The 23,478-nt window shown below is 36.8% G+C and overlaps 1 protein-coding gene and 1 long non-coding RNA gene across 4 annotated transcripts in view; one reads left to right on the top strand and one right to left on the bottom strand.

The window, feature by feature from the left end:
• The first annotated feature begins 4,194 nt into the window (after nucleotides 1–4,194).
• On the top strand, nucleotides 4,195–14,263 carry LOC115433012 (uncharacterized). The gene is made up of 2 exons (XR_003937291.1): nucleotides 4,195–4,978; nucleotides 12,896–14,263. It is a non-coding gene; the product is annotated as an uncharacterized LOC115433012 (long non-coding RNA).
• The window catches only part of cblb (Cbl proto-oncogene B, E3 ubiquitin protein ligase), a 193,229-nt gene continuing 183,287 nt past the window's right edge, over nucleotides 13,537–23,478 (bottom strand). The window contains exons 16-19 of one of the 3 annotated variants that reach the window (XM_030154181.1): nucleotides 22,588–22,701; nucleotides 19,439–19,621; nucleotides 19,154–19,262; nucleotides 13,537–14,004 (exon numbers count right to left, since the gene is read on the bottom strand). In XM_030154181.1, coding sequence (XP_030010041.1) covers nucleotides 13,746–14,004; nucleotides 19,154–19,262; nucleotides 19,439–19,621; nucleotides 22,588–22,701 — 665 coding nt within the window. In that variant the 3' untranslated portion in view covers nucleotides 13,537–13,745. Of the gene's footprint in view, nucleotides 14,005–19,148; nucleotides 19,263–19,438; nucleotides 19,622–22,587; nucleotides 22,702–23,478 lie in introns of all 3 variants that reach the window. The other 2 variants (XM_030154182.1, XM_030154183.1) reach the window with 2 other exon arrangements.

The raw sequence follows: 23,478 nt of genomic DNA on the forward strand, positions 1-23,478 counted from the left end.
TTTCCTTTATGTTTTAGAGCAAAAAATGTAAAATTATGTGATTAAAAATTTTACATCTACCAACTATCCTCTAAAACAATGTGAATAACATAAACAAACTGAAATTTCTTAAGAAAACTAAGTGCAATTTTATCAATATTCTGTCTCAGTTTATCATTTACACATGTATATTATAACTTACAGATCCCAGTGGATCTACAAATACACAAAACATTTAATAACAGGCAGAATATTGGTAAACTTGCACTTCAGACATTTCAAAATGTTCATATTTGTTCAGGTTATTCACATTTTTGTAAAATGATAGTTTGTTTAAGTGTAAATACAGTAAAATGACATGAAAATGTTTACATTTACACAGAGAAAAATGTGAAGTTGTGAGTATTTATAGGTTATTATGATAGTATTTTACTGATCCCACCCACTTAAATTGGTCTGTATGTGGAACCTGAACTAAAATGATTCATATCTTCAGTGTAATTCTTGCATTTTACAAATTCATCCCACGGGCCGGACTGGACCCTTTGGTGGGCTGGATTTGGCCCCCGGGCCGCATGTTTGAGACCTCTGATATAGACTAAATGTCCTCTAAAATTGACATTTATTTTCAACATAGTACCGCAAACTATTACATGATCAAAAACAAACTGATTTTAGCCAAAAAAAAAAGTTTCTTTTTTTGAATGTCTGGGATCGCCAGAAATTTGTGATGTTAAAATGGGATCACGAGCCAAAAAAGACTGGGAACCAGTGGGTTAATTAGTCAGTTTAAATCAGCCAAAAGAATGAATGGTTGTTCATCTGTTGTTTGTGGTGTATCCTGCCCCCCCACCCCTCCATTGGTAGCTGGGATAGGCTCCAGCATCTCCACAACCCTCTAGAGGATTAAGCAATTTGGAAAACGAATGAATCAATCAGAAAATGTGTCCAAACCTGCCATTGTCAGAGCACTTCCAGCACTAACGGCTCTAACTGGCTTTACCTTTAACTGTGGAGGCCTCTGGGGACCGCCTGAACGAACCGTAGAAACTAAACAAAGGTCCACAGAGTTACACCTCCACCACAGGCAGCCAGGTCAACGTCAAACACCTGATGGAGCAATTGTGAATGTATTAACAATTATGAAACCCTGTAGAAACATTGTGACAACGTGCCCAAAAGTGACACTTCCAGAGCTCATATATATAAGTATCACTACTGAGGTCATGTGGTGACTGTGGGGGAAAAAAAACACCTTTGAAACAAAACACAGTTCCACAGCATTATAATGCAGAATAATACAGCATTAGGAAATATATAAACTAGAGCCGCACGATATTGGAAAAAACTGACATTGCGATTTGTTTTTTTTTTTAACCCGGCAATATGGAAAAATACTCAGGAGGATATAACAGCTGTGTGGAGCCGACGTAAATGGTCAAACTCACGATATTTATTACTTTGTTGATTTATTATTAATTCTTGTTGATTTTATTCATCAATTTCGCTATTTTTGTTCATTTTGTTGCATATTTTATTCTTTTACTTTATTTTATGTAAATGTTTTGTTGATTGTTTTCCCCAATTATTATTTTGTAGGTCATAATTTATGTTTATTTGTGTCCTGGATCCTGTGTGTGTTTGGTCGCCAGTCATCGTGTGTTCGTCTGTGTCTGTAGTCGTTTGTATGTTGTCACTAGTCTTTTTTTTTTTTTTTTTTTTTTTTATCAGTGTACTTTTCTGGTAGGGGACGGCGGCTCTTTTGTTTTCACCTTTTCTCCTGTTTTTGGTTAGTTTAATGCATTTTATTTCTTGAATTTATTTTTGATAGGAAAATTAGGTTTAACTTTGAAGAAGACTTTTTGTTTGTTGTTTTAGCTGAACCCTCCCCTAACCCTCTTTAAGTTGCTTAAAAATTAATACTTTGGAATATAGTTTTTTTGGTCTGGTGTTTGTCCTTGGGATGTGGGAGGGGACAAACAGCATATTATATACATCCTGGTGAACCCCTAGGCCGGGTCATAACAGTGGCAACGGGTGGAAGAAACTGTCGACACAGAACATGTTTCAGTTTCATCCTTCTTGTAGCTGAAATAATTCCAGATAACTAACGTTGCTTTTCTTTTTGGCACCAAGTCTTCATTTACAGTGATTTTCTCCTGTTTGTTGCTCATTTTTCAATGTTGTTACCAGCGACTCACTCCAAACTGATAACGAATGATTGTGATTGGTGGATCGCTGCATGCAGTGGGCCGGATCTACTAAGATCCCAGTTTGCTTGTACTAATTTGCATGCACAATCTAGAAGTTTGTGTCTGGGGTTAGGGTTAGTGGGTGATTTACAAAGATTCCCTGCACAAATGTCAACAAAATTCTTAAAATTTCTTGAAATCAGATTTTCCAGATCTATTGTCTAAAAATCAGTTCTTATATCTCACTTAAAAGTTACTCTTTAGGTGATTATGTCTTATTTTAAGTGTGATGAGATATTTGGACTAGAAATGAGAAAAATACACTTAGTAAGATTTAGATTTTTTCCAGTGTTTGGGGGAAGTTCCATTGGACTAAGGCTTATATCTGTAGACCAGTGACTGTCCTCTGCCTCTGCCCCTCTTTCTTTAAGTAAGGACTGGCTGGTTAATTAATTAATTAGTTATTCCACATACCTGAGCCTTTGTTTTGGTGTTTTAACGTAACTGAAAACTGCAAAATATATATATATATTTTTTTAAAGGCACTAAATCCATGGGACGGTGCTGAGCCCACTCAGTCCACAGTGAACGGAGCAGGACCAGAGGCAGTTGTCCTGTCTGTTGGTCTGAAAGGACTTAATGGGTAAGTTTTTTTTGCTTGAATTAAGCACAAAAAATCTTGAATCAAGCCAAAAATAAACAAAAAAACAATCTTGAATTAAACAAAAAATCTTAAATTAAGCAAAAAAAAAAAAATCTTGAATTAAGCGAAAGTCTTGAACTAAGAAAAAAATGTGTTAAGCAAAAATGTTGTATTAAGCAAAAAAATCTTGAATTAAGAAAAAAAAAATCTTGAATTAAGCAAAAAATCTTGAATTAGGCAAAAAAAACAATCTTGAATTAAGCAAAAACATCTTCATTTAGAGCAAAAAAATCTTGAGTTAAGAAAACAAATCTTGAATTAAGCAAAAAAAACAAAACAAAAACTTGAATGCAAAACAAATCCTGAATCAAGCAAAAAAAAATCTTGAATTAAGAAAAAAAATCTTGAATTAGGCAAAAAAAAAAAAAAAAATTAAATTAAGAAAAACAAATCTTGAATTAAGCAAAAAAATCTTGAATGGAAACCAAATCCTGAATCAAGCAAAAACAAAAAAAATCTTGAATTAGGCCAAAAAAACAAAAAAAAAAATTGAATTAAGCAAAAAAAATCTTAAATTAAGCAAAAAACAGCGACCTCGAATTAAGCAAAAAAATTTAATCCAGCAGAAAAAAAATCTTGATTTAGCGCAAAAAATTGAATTAGCAACAATCTTGAATTAAGCAAAAAAAAAAAAAATCTTGAATTGAGCAAAAACAAAGTCTTTAATTGAGCAAAAAAATCTTGAATTAAGCAAAAAAAATCTCCTCTTTCTTTAAGTAAGTACTGGCTGGTTAGTTAATTAATTAGTTATTCCACATACCTGAGCCTTTGTTTTTGGTGTTTGATCATAACTCAAAACTGCAAATTAATTAAAAAAAAATTTTTTTTTTAAAGGCACTAAATCCATGGGACGGTGCTGGGCCCAGTCAGTCCACAGTGATCGGAGCAGAACCAGAGGCAGTTGTCCTGTCTGTTGGTCTGAAAGGACTTAATGGGTAAGTTCACCGATGGGACAGTCCCCGCTCTGTCAGAACTTCCAGTTGAATTCAGTCTTCCTTTAAAGCTCAGATACCTTCTATCAGCCGTCAAACAGCGTTCTCCTGCTGTGTCTTCAGTAGCTTGCGGCAGAGTGACGCTCCCTGAAGTCATAATTACTGGCGACGCTCTTTTGTGTTTCAGTCGCCTTACAGGAACAAATCAAACCTCGCTTGACTCAATAAAAGCCTGTGGCCTAAATTAATATATTCACAGGAAAACAGTCAGAAAGCCCCATGACAACACACAGAAAACCAAGGAATTTTTTTTTTTTTTATTACTTATCCATGAAAATAACATATCAAGACAAAAAAGCATTAATAATGTATAAATTAATTGCACATTACTCTATGCTTTACATAATCATCAACACGTTCTTTGTCACCAAAGCACATTAATACGAAAAATGGAATTAGAAAATGAAAACTGCCCTTTGCAACCTAAGGCCACTTACCCCCTTCACGAGGGAGTCCAATGGAATTGACAATTCTGAGCTCAGAGACGTTCAAGTTTGAGAAAAACAACGTAAAAACAGACCAGTGCAAAGTTGAGCCTCACGTTAAAGGGGAATGGCACCGACGCTCACATTCAGATGTTCACTGACTTATCCTTGAAATAAACCACATGAATATGAACTCGTCGTATGTTCTGTGAGCTGGAAAAGGGGCGTGGTTTGAACAGATTTCTCGCTGAGGATCAGACAACACGTTCCGGTGCCGTACAAAGAGCACCGCCACAAAAGAACCTCATTTGAATAGAAAAGTGTAAATAAACTCCACCAGTCCTGAACGTCTCCCACTGGCAGGGGAGCAGATAATACTGCTGAGCTGATGACGAGGCATTATCTGAACGCTAATCATACTGTATGTTTCTATACTGTAAGTGTTTCGACTTGTGCTGCATGGGATAATAATGTTTTTGTGCATCTGCGTCTGCACAGTGGATGATAACACAGATTAGAATGTTGGTTCTTAGACTTCCTGCTCATACTCGGCATCGCTCATTAGCACTAATTCTCTATGGACTGTCTTAGGGCCTAATATTAACATATGTAAATTCTAAACTACAGTTGTGTTCCCCTTTAACAGGCTACTCGAAAAAGGAAGGATGTGTGAGGATTGGATAGATGGTGAGTACAACTCTTTATTGGGGGTGGGGGGGGGGGTTGTTCAGTATGTTTTGATATCAGTTACCACATGATTACAAAAATAAATACATTACATGTTTGTGCCTCATAGGCTCCGTTCGCACTGCAGGTAAATGTGGCCCAAATCCGATTTTTTCGTCTGTATGTGAATGTATCCAGTCTGTTAAAGACAGTCTGAACAGCGCTAATCCGACCCAGACCACTTTCATATGTGGTCCTAAAACCGATACCTATCTGATATTTTCCAATGCGACGAATGTCACAATTCTGCGTCCCAGGAGTGTTACTTCCGTAAACACAGTGCATGAATGCGTGGTCACGTATTATGTCAGGATGTCTATTGCGCATGTGGGTCACTTCAGGGTCGCATTCAGTTCACGCACACTGCAAAAAATGAAAATCTTACCAGGTGTTTTTTTTTTTTTTCTCATTTGTAGTCCAAAAATCTCATCACAATTAAAATAAGACAGAATTAAGAGGAACTGTTCAGTGAGATATAAGAACTGATTTATAGACAATAGATCTGGAAAATCTGATTTCAAGAAATCTTACCAAGATAATTTTCACTTTTTTTGCTAAATTCAAGATTTTTTTTTTGCTCAATTCAAGATTTTTTTCTTACTTCAAGATTATTTTTTTTGCTGAATTCAAGATTTTTTTTCTTTAAGATTTTTTTTTTGCTGAATTCAAGAATTTTTTTCTTAATTCAAGATTGTTTTTTTTTTTCCCTAATTCAAGTTTTTGTTTAATTCAAGATTTTTTGCTTAATTAAAATTTGTCTTTTGCTTTATTCAAGTTTTTTTTTTTTTGCTTAATTCAAGTTTGTTTGTTTTTTTTTTTAACTTAATTCAAGATTTCTTGAAATAAGATTTTCCAGATCTATTGTCCAAAAAATCAGTTCTAATATCTCACTGAACAGTTCCTCTTTAGGTGATTATGTCTTATTTTAAGTGTGATGAGATTTTTTGACTAGAAATGAGAAAAATACACTTGTTAGATTCTCATTTTTGCAGTGCATGCCTGTGTGGTCACGTATTACATCAGGACCTCTTGTGCGCATATATTTCACTTATGGGTCGCATTCTGTTCATACTGTAATATGTGTAATACGAACAAGCACACAAAAAATCGGATTTCACTGAAAAATCCCAATTGTGCATTAAGACCTGCTGTGTGAACGAAGCCATACTGTTACTGGCACAATGACTGGCAGGTTTCCATCACATGGTTTGAGTCCCGTGGTCGACCATGCAGTGCAGAGACACGCTTGCTTTGTTTACATGCACACATTCACCTTCCCTTAACCTGGTTTTTGTGGTTAAACCAATGAATGTGAAAGAAAACAGGGTCAGATCGTATTCCAACACAGAGAAAGCCGCGGAGATGCGCACAGAAAACAGCCGGTTTCTGTCGAACTGGGAGGAAAAAACACATATAACAGTGTTCGACCGTCTGAAAATATCAAATCCCATTCCCCTATTATCAGTACGTTTGAACACTTGGCAGCCGCGCTTTTTCATTTCCATCTCTGCAGCCAGATCATTTAATCTTTGAACCAGCGTTATCTGCTTTTGTGAGGAGCCTCAATCACAAGGGACCTAAATTAATCAACAGTTAAATGGCCCACTATGAAGAACGCTACAATACATCATCTCAAATTAATTCTGATAGCCTAATAACGGCTGCAGGAAAATGAGAGCGTGGAGGTGAAAGTGGGTCAGTGCTACGCCATGGTCTCAGTGTGTTTATCCGGCTCGTCTCTGGATACAGTTCAGGCTCTTAAGTCGCAGCACAAAGAAGGAGCTGCAATCCAAACACACGAGCAGGATCAGGCTGAGTTGCTTTGCTTGTTTGTGAAAAAACAAAAACAAAAAAAACAACACAAACCCTGATGCTGCAGATGCTGTTAATCAAACTGTTAATGCAGGAGCTCTGTACTGGCTTACAGTAGTAGTAGTAGTGGGAACCAGATTACTGTCACATCACATTAGAAGAAAAAAAAAAAAAAACGCTCCTCGTCTACACTCCAGTATGTTAGCTGGCTTTGTCACTTCAAATATTTCCTAAACTAAGAATTCTGTTGCGCTACACTTGCTCTGTTAGATCGAGTAGCTGGAAGTAGATGGAGAACTCCAGGGATCGTGTTGAACTCTACCGATAGCAGCTTTAACTTCAGATCCAAACAAAAGCTTCCAGTTGGGCGCTTCTATGAAACTGGGTACAATTTGGTACCTTTTTAGACCCAGTAATAAAAGGTAAACGTAGACATATTTCCCCCCAGGATGGACCTAATGATGACCACAGATAAATGCAAAAAAATTATACTCTTACTCTGAGCCATCCCATAACACTGGTCAACAACAAATTTATTGTTTAAGTTTTTTGAGCTGATTTAGGATAATTTTGGTGTGCTGAATCCAAAAATCACATTCATTTTGCTCAATCAGGTCAACTTTCTGAACTATTCTACATATTGGCTTTTTAACATTTTTGCTTACATTTATGGGCATTTTCACATCATATGATACAAAATTCTTTCATATTTCTTGCAATAAACGAGTTCTTAAGATTTTACTTTTGCCAATTTATAATTAATGGTTTTTTTAATATTACAGGTGAAGGAAATGGCTTCGACTACAAGATCTTGCAAAAATAAGCCTGACAATCTGCTACATCTGCGGTGAATACACCATTGTACCTAACAAGAATCCTGTTAGAAAATGATTTTTTTTCTCTTAAAACCTATTTTGGGTGAGAACTATATAAAAAATCAACTGATAAAGTCACAAAAATTTAATCAATTTTGTGAGAAGATCAAATTTTTCAAAATCAAATTAGCAAAAACACCTGACCTGATTGAGAAAAACAGATGTCATTTTTGGATTTAGCGGTGCAAAATGGTCCTAATTCAGTTGAAAAAACCTAGACAACTTGCAAAAAACATTTTTTTGTAACCCAGTGTAATTAATGAATTTATAATCAAATATTGGGTCCAAAAATAGGACTGAAATTGGGACATGAAAAGCTACCAAGGTATCAGTGCATTTTATTTCGAAAACATGTGTAAATGGTCTTATACGACAGGGGGCTGAAAAGTTCATAGCCTGACTAAGAAGGCGTTATTCCACAGCAGTGAAACTGTGCATACATTAAATTCAACCTCTCCTGATACTAATTAAATGGTTTCCTTCCAGATAAACCCACATTCCGTGCGTTTACATGACAACTTTTATTCCTGGTTTAATCTGATTAAAGGTTAGATCCTATTTCAGATGCCCATGTAAACACCTTATTCCAGTTGAAAAAGAATTAGTTCGGATTAAATTTAACCTGAATAAAATCACTGGTTTAATCCCCTTTTAATTCTGAACTAAATTCTTCCTTGGACATGTAAACCCTTTATTCTGTTTGGACTTTATTCCTTCCATTCTGCACATGCTCATTGTCTTGTCCTGTCATGATGACGCACACATTCTGCGCTGGCGGAAGAATATGCAGTGCAGTCTAGTCAACCCAAACCGTTCCAGTGGGCTATTCTGATGGGATCTACCAGCCTGGAAAACCCTGAAGGAAGAGTTTGCCACTTGTTTTTTATTCATTCATTTGTCATGCACTAATGAGTTCAATAAGTGGGCAAATCAGTTTGCACTGCAGTGCACCGAATGACTTGTTCTCACAGCCCTTCTGTTAGCTTAGCCTAGCTTAGCATAATCGCTTCATTTCTATGGTCAGACGTAGCCAGGCTTTTATAGGTGATCCATAGTATTTTATGAGCGATTTTGTGAAATTCAGTTCTCCCTAATCATTCCTTTAGTCCGCTGGGGTCAATATGATCACAAATTGAGGCTCAAATCATGGTCATGTGACTTACTGCAGTGAGAAAATCTTGGGAAATAAAAGCTAATGCAAAGCTAAAACGGTAAAGCAAAGCTAATTTAGCGAATGCATCCCTTCCAACAAAATGATTTTCCAACTTCCGTCAACACAACAGTCCCAAGATTGTATGAGTGCAGTAAATCGCAGATCTAAAGAAATAATTAGGGAGAATCGGATTTCAGAAAATCACTTACAAAAGACGACAAAATCACAAATCATAAAAAACTGGCTACGTGTGACCATGGAAATGCAGTGACTATGCTAAGCTAAGCTAACAGAAGGGCTGCGAGAACAAGGCAACGTGAACCCTTTTGCTCACTTATCTACCTCATTATTACCTCATGTAAACCTTTATTTGGGTTTAACATTTCCATGTAAACAGAAGAGAAAATGCTTTAGTTCCGAATTCATTTCTTCTGGAAAAATAAATCAGATTTAAAAAAACATTATGTAGCCGTACTCATTGGATAAATAATTTAGGACTTTGAAAAGTAGTACCAGAGACATTTGGTGAACCATCCGTGGCACCGTGGTCTTATCAAATGTCTGCAGAAAAAGGGGTTAGCCCCCAAGGACATTCATGCTGACATGGTTGCTATAGGGCAGGGGTGTCAAACTCATTTTAGTTCAGGGGCCACATTAAGCCCAATTTAATCTGAAGAGGGCCGGACCAGTAAAATAATAACATAATTATATATAAATAATGTCAACTCCAAACTTTCCTTACATGATGAAAAAGTTTACATCTATAAACTGTTCTTTAAAACAATGTGAATAACATGAACACCCTAAAATTTAAGTAAATAAGTATAATTTTAACAACATTCTGCCTCAGTATATCATTGACGTCATGTTCATTACAACTTACCGATCACAGTGGATCTACAAATACACTAAATATTCAGTAACAGGCAGAATATTATCAAAGTTACACTTACGTCTCTTCAGACATTTCAGGTTTTTCATATTTGTTCAGGATATTTACGTTTTCTGTGAAATTATAGTTTGTTTTAATGTAAATACAGAAAAATTACATGAAAATATTTACATTTACAAAAAGAAAAAAATTGGAGTTGTAAGAATTTAGAGGTTATTATGATAATATTTTTCCTGGTCTGTATGTGGAACCTGAACCAAATTTTCTGTGATCATCTTAAGTGTAATTTTTGCATTTCACAAATTCATCCTGCGGGCCAGATTGGACCCTTTGGTGGGCCACATTTGGCCCCCGGGCCGCATGTTTGACACCTGTGCTATAGGGGATGATGCTCCAGCTTTATCAACTGTGCTAAACTGGGAAGCTGAATTCAAGAGGGGTAGGGAGTACGACGGAGGGGTGAAAAGCCAGCATTTTCATGAAATGTCTGTAGTACTACTTTTCAAAGTCCTAAATTATTTATCCAGTGTGGGTTTATCTGGAAGGAAACCATGCAGTTAGTATCAGGAAAGGTTACATTTACCGTATGCCAAGTTTCATTGCTGTGGAATAACTCCTCCTTAGTCAGACTATGAACTTTTCAGCCCCCCCCCTCGTATAGACTATAAAGAAAGACACTGTGTTAAATGTGTCGATCCTAGTGGTTTTTCTAATCCACACTTGTGGGTTTTTCATTAATCTCAGTCTCATTCATGGCCAGCATGGATTAAAGAATGTGTAACTCATTTTTAGTTTTAAAAAAAAAAAAGGTACATAGGGCAATTTTTGAAGGTTACAGTTGTTAAGATCTAATAAGTAAATAATTTATTTTCGACTCTACATTAAATCACCATTAATTTAATTGGTTAGGTTTTCTGTTTTTCTGGTTTAGTTTCACTTTTTTATGTTTTTGCTTGCTGGTTTTTTTGGTTGTATGCATTTTTGTTTTTTCTTTTTCCTATATTGAACGCTGGGTAGCTGAATTTGTTATGTAGGACGGGCATTAACCCTTTCATGCATAGTGGACAGTTATTCTACAGCTGCTCTCTTGTATATTCATGGATTTTGTTGTTTTAGTTCCATATCAGCCAACACAATGGACACTTATGCATCATCCCAGACACTGCCATTCATACCATTACTGTACCTTTACTGATCTTGATAAACCTGATCTGCAGTAACATGTTTAAGTGTAAATCAATTGCTTTTATTGTTATTAGTCTGTAATTAAGTTTTTTTTAAACAAAAGTTGTTGTTTTTTTGCATTATATATCCATGAATTGAGTAATGACTGGTATTAGTGTTAAAAAGTGAGAAAACATAAGATTAGCAGTATTAATTAAAAATGTCTGGTAAAGGTTCATACTGTCTTCCACATATAATTTTTGTAGATAATTCATTTATCAGACGAACTAGTAAAGCAATTAAACAACTACCCCTGTCTGATAAATGAATTACCTACAATAAGCATTAAAATGTTTTTATGTCATAGTTTTCACAAAATATATCAGTAAATACATGTTTATTTGCTCCAAAAATTAAATGCTGAGTGGACATTTTTGCAGCTCCCTGAAAAATAGCTTCAGAAGAAAATTTTCTTGTGGCATTTCTTTTTTTCAACCCTAAAGAAGAATAAAAACACTCAGGAAAAAATCTTGATTAAGGGCCTCATAATTAATGCATGAAAGGGTTAATATAAGTGTTATGCTTCTGCCTGTACCTTTTTAGTCACTAACTTGTTGGTAATGTTTGTACTGTTGACAGTGGTTGTATTATGTGATGATTGAATAAAGAATTTCATCATCATCATTCCAGGTTTTGTATGTAATCCATCATGTCCACTGGTGTTACATACAGAACCTGCCCAGTTAAATGCATAAAAATCGCGAATGATTTTGCAACAGCGGTCATTTTTGTGAAACTCTCTGCCTTGAATAATTAGTTTAATTCCCAAAATGTACCTGTGAGAGAATAAGGAGATATTAAAAAAAAATAGTAGCGTGTAATTTCAGTGTCCATTTGACCGTGTTACATGCGGATTTTTGTATTAAATATAATGTCAAATAATATAAAAATGTTTTATCTGAAAAATAGTTTCTCTCTTACCTCAGTAAGTAATTATTGTAAAATAGTCCCAAAGTGCTTCCAAACCTGCTTCGTAACATTAGTCTAGATCTGGTTTGCATTTTTAGCCCCCACCAGTTTCATAGAAGCACCCACACTTTTAAATAATTGAGCTTTTTTTTTTTTTTGTCTTTTTGCTTCGTCTTAGATCCACTAATTGCCCGTGGAGGGATGTGTCAGGCAGATTTAAGACCCAAGATGTGATCAAATGGAGTCAGTCTTTAACAAACACAACCCCTTTTTTGTATTGTTGGCTGCCACAGATCTTCCAAACAAAACAAAACCAAAAAAAAAAAAAAAAAAAGGCAATATAAGCAATTCTGTGTTGCAGTTTGACAAATCCAATAAATGCATAGATGTGTTGCAGTCACTGGGGAGGAATACTGTACAACTGTTTCTAGATACGTTCTGCTCTTCTTCACTGTGTTCAAACAACGACTCCACATCAGTTAAAATCCTTAATTGCTGCCGAGCTATCAAGTGACTCTCATCACGACGTTCAGACACGTGGGGGGGGTGTGTGTGGAGGTTTTCAACATTCGACGACTGCGTAATTGAAGTGGAGACAGGATGCTGTGGTTGTGACGGCTGCGTTGTCGTCTCTGAACTCCCCGTCATTTAAATGCTTGAGCTGAAAATGCAGGCACCGATGTATAAACACAGGGTTCGTCTGGCTTTTTTTTTTTTTTTTTTTTTTTGACGTTGGAAGAAATTAAAAACCAACAATTTTCCAACAACTTAATCACTTAAGGGCAGAGCTAGGCCTGAGAGGAGCTCCAGAGTGTACAAAGGTGTCGCTCGCTCATGCAGAACAAATACATTCATAGGCTTGCTGTCCTCAGATGAAGGAAGTAATTAAAAAAAAAAAAAAAGAAAAGAAAAAAGGCCCCGGCTGATTAATCCTCTGGTCTTGGGAGCAAAAACAAAAAGCGAAAACTAACCTTCCCACCCTCTTCCTCCTTCCCTTTTCTACTTCAAATAAGATAACTAGAGTGTTTCTCTGGAGCTGTCGTACAGTTTTCTCCTGGTCCAAGGGAAACAAGTGAATCAATAAGGCATCCTCTGGCTCGGCCCAAGCGCTCCAGCCTCACCAGACCTTGTTAAGACCTACAAGTCAGCCAGACTCTGAGCAAACAGTGGACTATTCTCTAATGGGAGACATATGAGGGAAGGAAGTGGACGAAACGGGAGGCGAGCGAGAGGAGGGGAATTAGAGCGGAGAAACGGTGGAGTCTGGCTCCCCCCACTGGCCGTAAGTACAAACTATCAAAAGCATCACTATGGCTGAGAAGGTTTTTTTTTTTTTCTGTTTTTTTTTTTTTTTTTGTAAGAGCTTGTTCTGTTTTAAGACCCTTCAAACTGACGTCTGGAGGGTGGCAGGATGTGAAAGGAACAGTAGCAGCAGTAGCAGGGTTGGGGGGTTGGTGGGGGGAGAGGCTTCGAAACAGCTGTGCAGTCCAAGCCCAGAGAAAAAACAGGAGCATTTGGAACCCAGAGGCCAGCACTGGCAAAGCTCACTGTAAACAACAACAACAACAACAACGACATCAACAGGCCTGGTTCTTTCGTAATGTTTCACAGGTTTAAATCATTCACAGACGGTCTGGTCTCTACTACCCCCGGTTTTTTTTTTCTGTTTGTTTCTGAATCTGTGTTCCAACGTGATTTGGTTTTAGCCACTTTTGTTGTGCGTCGTCCTCTCTGTTCGGCGACTAAAAGGCAAGTCGCCCTTGAAATGTCTTCTGCGTTTGCGTTGCTGTTCCAACAGTCCGAGGCCAAAGCAGACCGGAGAAGCCCTTTTTTAGTCGGTCCATTTCGGAGGCACAACTGCAACTAGAGGTTCAGTCTCGGGGCCACTAAGGCAAACTCTCGCAAAATGTTCCGAGCCACGTCCACTTTGTTCTGGGCGATCATCAGCGCCCGCTTCACATCCTCAAACGAGTACCCCTCCCCCATCAGCTTGGCGATCTTGGCGTCCACGTTCTCCGACTCCAGGCTGTGGGGTTTACCCGGGTGGATGTCAGGAGGAATCTTCCTGGGCAGCGGCTTGGGCGGCCTGGCGGGGGCCTGCAAACACTCTGAGGATACATGGACAGAAAGAGGAAGAGAAATCATGTCAGCAGGAAAACACCACAAACGAACAGACAGAAACTTGAGAGTGTTATTAGTGGTCAAAGACTTTGCGGCGAGGTTTGAAGAGCTGCTTGTCACTGAACCAAAGCTCTGATTTTCTCCAATGCTTCCATGTTTAAACCTTTATCATTAAGTTGTTTTAAAGCTGAAGAGCGGACTGTAAATGCATGTTCAGCTCTGACCGACCGCTCTGCAGTGGATGAGAAGCTAATTTTGGTTAAAGGAGAAGGAAAGACGAGAGATTTGGATGAAAACAAACACATTTAAGGCTGAGCTGATGATTTGAAAACTTCAGACTGACTTTGAATGTTCTTACAAAGTTAGCCCTGTGAGATACAGATACACGAGAACTCCAGGATCTCCAAGGGGATACTCACTTTTTACATCAGCTCAATAAAAATGAAAGAAAATCAAACCAAAAACTGAATTAATGAACTTGATGCACCCAACCAGGGTTATTAGTTAATGAGCTAATATTACAAGTAAAAAAAAAAAACCTGAACTGAGGTTTACGCTGTCGAGGGCCGACAGCAAGGGGATAGCCCCCACCACCACCACAATCCTCTGCTTTATATAAATCTATCCATGATAATTGTTAGACAGTTGATATGAACTCAGTTTCAGCTACATGGACCTGATAGTGGCAGACTAATGGTCAGAGAACCAATTTTTCCTCTGCTTCATTCACCAAAAAACCCATGGAGTTTGCCAAATGGCAGGGATTCATTCATTCATTTTCTGAACTCGCTTTATCCTCACTAGGGTCACGGGGGTCGCTGGTGCCTAAGAACTTATTTTTAGACAATAGATCTGGAAAATCTTATTTCAAGAAATCTTACCAAGATCATTTTCACTTGTTCCATTGGCAGATTTTTTTTGGTTAATTCAAGATTTTTTTTTTCTTAATTCAAGAATTTTTTTTTTTGCTCAGTTCAAGATTTTTATTCTTAAAAATATAATTCTTATATATAATTCTTATATATATATATAATATAATCTTAATTCAAGCTTTTTTTTTGCTGAAATCAAGATTTTTTTTTCTTATTTCAAAATTTTTTTGTTTATTCAAGATTTTTTTTCTAAATTCATTTTTTTAACTAAGCAAAAAAAAAAAAAATCTCGAATTAAGCAAAAATTCTGCCAATGGAACTGATAGTAGCAGAATAATGGTCAGAGAACCAATTTTTCCCCACAATACTCCACCTAGTGAATGAAAATGAACCCATATGAACTCTGTATGGTAACGAGAAAAAAATGGACATTGGTAAGACAATCAATATGACCCAAATTTGATCTCAATAGACCTATTGCTTGATTTATATCCAAAAAACTGATTTTCAATTAAAGCGCCCCCATTTAGATGACTTATAATACTCACAGAGAAACTGAAATCCATAGGGTTCTTCCACTGGGGGTCCACTATGTTGGTTATCAAGGAGAAGAAATCCAACCAAATCTGCCCCAGTTATTGCGTTCACACATTCGGGGTAAAACCATTATATCCCTGAAACTTGATTTTGGGGATATAATAATTACCCCCACCGAAACAGCCACCAGTGATCAAAAGCATCTACTGATCTACAATGTGTAATAACTTTTCAACCATTAATCCTATCAATACATTCTAACTATTCAAGTAAAATACAGTTTTTCAGCAGCTTCAGATATGACCCATTTGGATGTTTAAAGGCTCCTCCTTCCTCAGCTTGATTCACTAAAAAAAGAAACCCATGGTAGTTTGCCAAATGGCAGGGGTTATCGATGCTTATTTTTTTAGTGAATGATATATTTTATTAAAAAAAAAAGTCACATTTTCTTTAGTTTTCTGTTCTGATGTAAAAACCTTCAATTTTACTGTGAGCTTTTATGAACATCTACACGATCAGTAAATGAAATATAAGGAAATACCTGCTTCTCTGAAAAATGCAGAGAATATATTATAATAAACTGTGATAAATTGCTTATGAAAGGTTAAATGTAAGAAAAACACAATCAGAAGGTGCCTCAAAAATAGTTGTTAGTCTTTTAGGGGTAAAAACTACAATAACAATGCAACACTAAAATGCTGAAGTGCAGGTAAAATCAGCTCTTTTTAAAAGGAATTCAGGAATAAAGCAGCTTTGTATAACATGGGACCTTTTGAAAATATCATTTGATCACATTCTAGTTTCTATACATCAGCTAAAAAACTAAAATTTACATCAAATAAAGGCTAAGCGAAAACTCGTAACATCCTAAAACTACTCATGCACTCTTAAAACTAACCTGACATCAAACACTAAACTGAGAGAATACAAGGGCATGAGGGCAAACATTAATTTTAACTGTGTTTTTCTTCGAGGCAGCATCTTCTTCCTGCGTTGTATGATGGGATCTGAGCCTCATTTCAATTTCAAAGGGCTCAGACCTCGTTCAGACCTTCAGTCCTCTAGCTGACGTGAAGAAACTGACCATTATACCCAGTCAAGAATCCACCGGCTCTAATCTAAACTCACATATACAAGTGTTCCACGGCTCTTATGGGATCTTACAGCAGATACAATATTAATACAGCAGTTCATTTGGATTTTATTTATCATTATTCCTATTAATGAGGATCTGAACTAAGTAGCTGCTGCTGTTTGTCTTCCAACACCACGGAGGCATATGTGTGTATTTTGTCAGTAACACTATACTTTATTGATGATAGAAATACGCTCAATAAGAACATTTTATCGTCTGTCTTATAAGGGCAAGTCAAGTTCGTTATCAATACTGCATCTACTGTTTCTAACTGGGAAAATGAACAGTACTGTATTTCATTTTCTATTCTGTTTCAAATAATGTGGCTTGAAACAAGAGCTACAATTATAAAGGGCATGATTTAGCATTTATCAATATTATAAAAGGGAAGTGGACTCTGTGTGTGTGTGTGTGTGTGTGTGTGTGTGTGTGTGTGTGTGTGTGTGTGTCGGGTATCACACATACACTGGAAAAAAATCTAAATCTTACCGAGTGTATTTTTCTCATTTCTAGTCCAAATATCTCATCACACTTAAAATAAGACATAATCACCTAAAGAGTAACTTTTCAGTGAGATATAAGAACTGATTTTTAGACAACAGATCTGGAAAATCTGATTGCAAGAAATCATACCAAGATAATTTTCACTTGTTCCATTGGCAGATTTTTTTTTTGCTTGAATTAAGCAAAAAAAAGGTCTTGAATTAAGCAAAAAAAAAATAGTAAAATATATTTTTTTATTTATATTTAACTTTTCTTAAGTGATTTATCGCCATTTATTATGGCATTATCTTCTCTAGTTTGTGTTTTTTCAGTGAACATCAGGTATTTTCCTATATTTACTTTACTAATCATGTGGAAGTTCATAAAAGCTCAAATTAAAGTTGAGGGTTATTCTATCAAAAACAGAGATAACTGAAGAAAAAGTGACTTTTTCAGCAAAATATAGCATTAATTGAACATAAAACAAGTGTCTCCATCCACTGTCACTGATCCAACTCCATGAGTTTTACTGGTGAATCAATGTTGTAGAAGATGACTGTGTTTCCATAGTAACTATGAAGCCTCTAAACGTCCTCATGGGTCATATCTGATGACTGTGAAAAGCTGATAAACTGCATCTCACCTGATTAGTGGTTGAAAAGTTATTAAACATATTAGGTCAGTAGATGCGCATAATTTACCTTTTCTTTTTGATAATTCATATTATCCAGATGTATTACATGGTTTTAAACGTGGCCCTTTATGACACAGATGCATACTAAATTAATACGTCAATATTGCATTTAACCCATAAAGACCCAGTGCTACTTTGGTGGTAGGTCCAAAATACTGTTTTCTCTATATTTAACTTTTCTTAAGTGATTTATCGCCATTATTATGACATTATCTTCTCTATTTTGCGTTTTTTCAGTGAACATCAGGTATTTTCCTATATTTACTTTACTAATCACGTGGAAGTTCATAAAAGCTCAAATTAAAGTTGAGGGTTATTCTATCAAAAACAGACAAAACTGAAGAAAAAGTGACTTTTTCAGCAAAATATAGCATTAATTGAACATAAAACAAGTGTCTCCATCCATTGTCATTGATTCAACTCCATGGGTTTTACTGGTGAATCAATGTTGCAGAAGATGACTGTGTTTCCATGGTAACTACAGAGCCTCTGAACGTCCATGTGAGTCATATCTGATGACTATGAAAAGATGAAGAACTGTATTTTACACCAATTATTGACATAGATTGATAGGATTAATGGATCAGAAGTTAGTAAACTGTTTGTTTTGGTCCTCGGTGGCTGTTTGGGTCTTTAAGGGTTAATTTATTTCTGAATGAACCTTAGTTTTTCGACTGTTAATGAGTGTTTTGCTGATATTTAGTGTCTGAGGAGCAGGTGTACCTTGGCTGGTTTGTAAAAGGTCCAAAATATTTTTTTCTCTATATTTAACATTTCTTAAGTGATTTATCAACATTTATTATGACATTAGCCTCTCTGTTTTGCATTTTTTTTCAGTGAACATCAGGTATTTTCCTATATTTAATTGACTAATCATGTGGATGTTCATAAAAGCTCAAATGAAAGTGGAGGGTTATTATCAGAAAACTGAGGAAAAAGTGACGTTTTCAGCAAAATTAAACATTAATTGAACATAAAACAAGTGTCTCCATCCACTGTGGACAAATTCAAAGGGTATTATATCACAAACAGAAAAAAACTAAAGAAAAAGTGACTTTGTCAGGAAAGATGTCATTAACTGAGCATAAAAACATGCGTGTCCATCCACTGTCACTGATCCAAGTCCATAGGTTTTACTGGTGAATCAGTGTCGTAGAAGATGACTGCGTTTCCATGGTAACTACGGAGCCTCTTAATGTCCTCATGGATCATATCTGATGACAAACTGTATTTTACACCAATTATTGACATGGACTGATAGGATTAGTGGATCAACAGGTATTTAACAGTTTAGATCAGTAGATGACTTTGGTCACTAGTGGCCGTTTGGGTCTTTAAGGGTTCATTTGTTTCTGAATTAACCTTAGTTTTTCGACTGTTAATGAGTGTTTTGCTGATATTTAGTGTTTGAGGAGCAGCCGTACCTTGACTGGTTGGTAAAAGGTCATACTCCAGACAGCCTCTGCCTTTAAGGTTTTCTGTCTGTCGTCTGACTGGAGGCAGAGGAGCGGCGTTGTTAAGCATGTCAAACACTGCGTCTAGATCACAGATGACACACAGGAAGTCCAGAATCAACCCTTTGGTTCGCTGTCAGTCAGCAAAACTAACATTTTCTGTATTTAATCCAGACAGATAACAGAGTGACAGGAAAATATGATGGTCAAATGTTACTTTTCCATCCTCCACTTGATGCTGATGTGAATCTAAAACTCACCGGGGGTTAACAGCAGGTGCTCGTGTCCGGAGGAGGGCCTGTGCGGTCGTGCGATGATGGAGGAGGAAGATGTGGAGTTGCAGGATGACGAGGAGGAGAGGTCGACGAAGCTGTGGCGCGCCGGAGGAGGAGGAGGCGGAGGAGGCTGGGACGGAGGGCGGCTGTTGAAAGGGTCTTCTAACGCTGAAACCCAAACAGAAGCCACAGACAAGACTGAGCACACCACTGCTGCTTTACTGTCTACACTTATTCCATGAGGAGAGGGCTGATGCTTTAAAATGTGAACCATGTGCAGTCCCAGCGAAGGGATTACAAGATGAAGAGCTCTTGGCTGGCTGCCCTTTAAAGGAAACCAAAAGAGGATATTTTAGAGAGAAGATTTCACAGAAGGAAGAGGAGGAGGACTGGGACAGGAGGCGCAAGAAGCAGAATGAACTAACTGTGGTGGATAAACACCATCCAACACAACAGAGTAGAATAAGCTGTTGTTTTTGGCTAAAATTTACTTAAGGGGTCTAATGAGTGGCCATTTTTGTCAAAAAAAAAGTTGTAAGAAATGCATAGAACTATGTTGAAATAATGCTCATACATTTGTGCACAGACTACTGATATTATTTGACAGTAGAAGCTATATTTTCAGAAATATTGGATTTTGAATAGCACATGTATGTGAAAACTTTTGCTGGTGGACGGACGTGACATTACCCATGATGCTCTGGTCAGTACCAGTACTTTATTAGTAATAAACTTATATACTTACTATTGCTAATTCTCTTATTCATAAATGTTAGTATTGTGGATCTAAAACAGTAACAGCTGACACAAAAACACAAAATGTGGCAGTGGACGGATGTGACATGGTTGTTACAGATCCCATCATACTGATGCTCGGCAGCCATGTCACCGTTTCCACAAATGATCCCTGTGCAAAAACTAGGATCAGAATTATTTATTGTATAGTTTATCATCATACTAAAGAGGAAATAACAATATAGAATTATTTCTTTATAAAAATGCTTATTATTAGAAAACTGTTGATTTAAAAAGTGACATGTGATATTCTTAATGTATGTATTGGCGTAACATAAGCAGGATGGATCAGCACCATACTCCATATTGCAACCTGTAAAAATAAAACATGTGATATGTAGTATAGAATCTTGTAAGAAAAATTGGGGAATCTAAAAGAATAGAATATTTGTTATTCAGTTACAATATAACTTGGCCATTTGTAACATGAAAATATAGCATTCATTGTGATGAAATTGGACATTTTTGAGCTGAAAACAGTTCATATGACCATCAACATGTTACAACAGAACTGAAATCCTGTAAATTTGCAGAACTTGCATTTACCAACACAAAGTTCCTTTGGGGATTCACTTATATTGATTTCTTATGCACAAAGACAGAAATAAGACCTCTAAGCAAATTTTAGCCATTTTAAATACTTAACATGCTCCGCTGCAAACCTAAAAATCTGTACGAGTAGAGCCATGTGACATGATCAGAACCGCATAGCCAATATATGCCATTTTAACTCTATATAGTTAAATATAATCACAATATCACACAATAACATTCATTGAATAAATAGTTCATATTAAACAGAACGTTCTTTCTCTTATTATTTACTTACTCATATTTTATCATTTTTTCCTTTTCTTTACAACCTCATCCGAACTCTAACCCAACTAACAAACTATTAAATGTTATAAAGATGCTTTTTGACTAAAATAATAAACTGATAAATGTAGTCCTAAGATGTAAATATGGTGAGAAATATCGCAATGAATATCAGTCATCTTTAACAGTAGAAGAGTTAGAAGTGTAGAGGTAAATAATGATAAAAAGATGAATAGGTAGAAGGGGAGGAAGAAGAGGGAAGAGTAGGAGGAAGAGGGAGGAAGAAGAACAGGAATAGGGAGAGAAAGAAGAAGGAAAGGAAGAAAAAGGGGAGGGGGAAGAAGAAGAGGAACATGAGGAATAAGACTAAGAAGAGGAGGAAGAAGGAGAAGAGGAGGAGGAGGCATAAGAGGAATAACAGGAGAAGAGCAAGATGATGAAGAGGAAGAAGATGAAGAAAAGGAGAAGAGGAAGGGGAAGAAAAAGAAGAGTAGGAGGAAGAAGAGGGAGGAGTATGAGGAAGAAGGAGGAAGATGAAAAAGAGGAAGAAGTGAGAGGGAAAGGAGAGGAAGAAAAAGGGGAGGGGGAGGAAGAAAAAGGGGAGGGGGAGGAAGAAGAGGAACACGAGGAGGAAGACTAAGAAGAGGAAGAAGGAGAAGAAGAGGAGGAGGCAGAAGAGGAATAACAGGAGAAGAGCAAGATGATGAAGAGGAAGAGAAGGAAGAAGAGGAAGAAGAATGTAAACACTAGTATTTAAATACCAGGTAAAAGGAGGTAAAATATGTTTGTACTCATGAATGAATAAAATATAAGCAGTACGTAAAACATGTTTGCATCTTTGTCACATGAAAGAACGACAAAAACTCAGTTAAATAATGAAAACATCGCTGCAAAAGAGCAGGATGTACAACACAATGAAATAAACGACAGCAGATGCTTTTCAGTCATGACTTAATATCTACTGTCATGTCACTCAGCATTTAAACAGATGGAAAACAGAATCTGATGCTTAAAAACACCAGATTAGCCATAATTACAATCAGGCAGATATATCTAAAGCCCATTTTGGAGACTGCATTGTTTGTGCTCAGCCGTCATGAATAAAGCGTCACAGTCCATCTGCACAGTGCATGTTCAGTCAGACTGAACTAAACACTCGGCTGCTTCGCTCATAATTAGAATGTGGATTTGACAGCTGGATTCAAACGGTGCTGCACCAGGAAATGCAGAAAAAAAAAACAAAAAAAAAAAAACAATTCACTTCACATGAGAAGCAGGCCTTGAAGAGCCTTCATCACAGCTCTCCACACCTCATCACTTGAGCGCCAACGCTGGAAGTCAAGAGTGCACGTTCTGACACGGTGAGATACGAGGTTTCGGGCAGACGACGGCTATATCTCACAGTCAGGCAGCAGAGAGGACAATGCAAATAATGTTGACAGGAAGCATCAGGGCAGAGGCGACAAGATCAGACAGGTGGGATACGACGGCACACTAGGGGACGGGGGGTGGGGGGGGTGTACCTTGGGGAGGCAGCAGAATGTCATAGTCTGAAGGCGTCTTGTTGGTGTTGAAGGAGCAGTGGGGGGTGTGAGCCGCCCCCGAGACCAACGCCCGGACCGACTCAGAATGTCCACCTGAGGAACACAAGCAGGGTTCAGTCAAACACAGCCTGATGGGGGGTGAATGTACTACAGCAGGGGTGTCAGGGGCCACATTCAGCTACATTTGATCTGCAGTGGGTAAGACCTGTGAAATAATAACATAATAATATAGAAATAATGTCAACTCCAAACTTTTCTCTATGTTTTAGAGCGAAAAAAGTAAAATTACATTATGAAGACATTTACATCTACAAACTATCCTTTCAGACAATGTGAATAACATGAACAAACTGAAAAATAAGTGTAATTTTAACCATATTCTGCCTCAGTTTATCATTTACACATGTACATTATAACTTACACATCACAGTGGATCTACAAATACATAAAACATTTAGTAACAGATGGAATATTATTAAAATCGTGAATACTTCTCTTAAAGACATTTCAGGTTGTTCATATTTGTTCAGGTTATTCACATTTTATTGTTACAGGATAGTTTGTAAATGTGAATATTTTCATAATTTAATGTTATTTTTTGCACTAAAACAAAGACAAATATGTGAAGTGGTCATTATTTATGGGCATAATGTAATATTTTTTTCCACATCAAACTGAGAAGAAAATATGGAGTCGTTATTTTTTGTAGGTTATTCCGCTGTTATTTTACTGGAGATCATATTGGTCTGTATGTGGAACCTGAACTAAAATTAATTCAACAGCCTTGACTGTGGAATTTTTGCACTATGCAAATTCATCCAACGGGCCGGGTTGGAACCTTTGACGGGCCGTATTTAGCCCCCAGGCCAC

The sequence above is a fragment of the Sphaeramia orbicularis genome, chromosome 14 (assembly GCF_902148855.1).
Source record: "Sphaeramia orbicularis chromosome 14, fSphaOr1.1, whole genome shotgun sequence".
In the NCBI taxonomy this organism is placed as follows: domain Eukaryota; kingdom Metazoa; phylum Chordata; class Actinopteri; order Kurtiformes; family Apogonidae; genus Sphaeramia; species Sphaeramia orbicularis.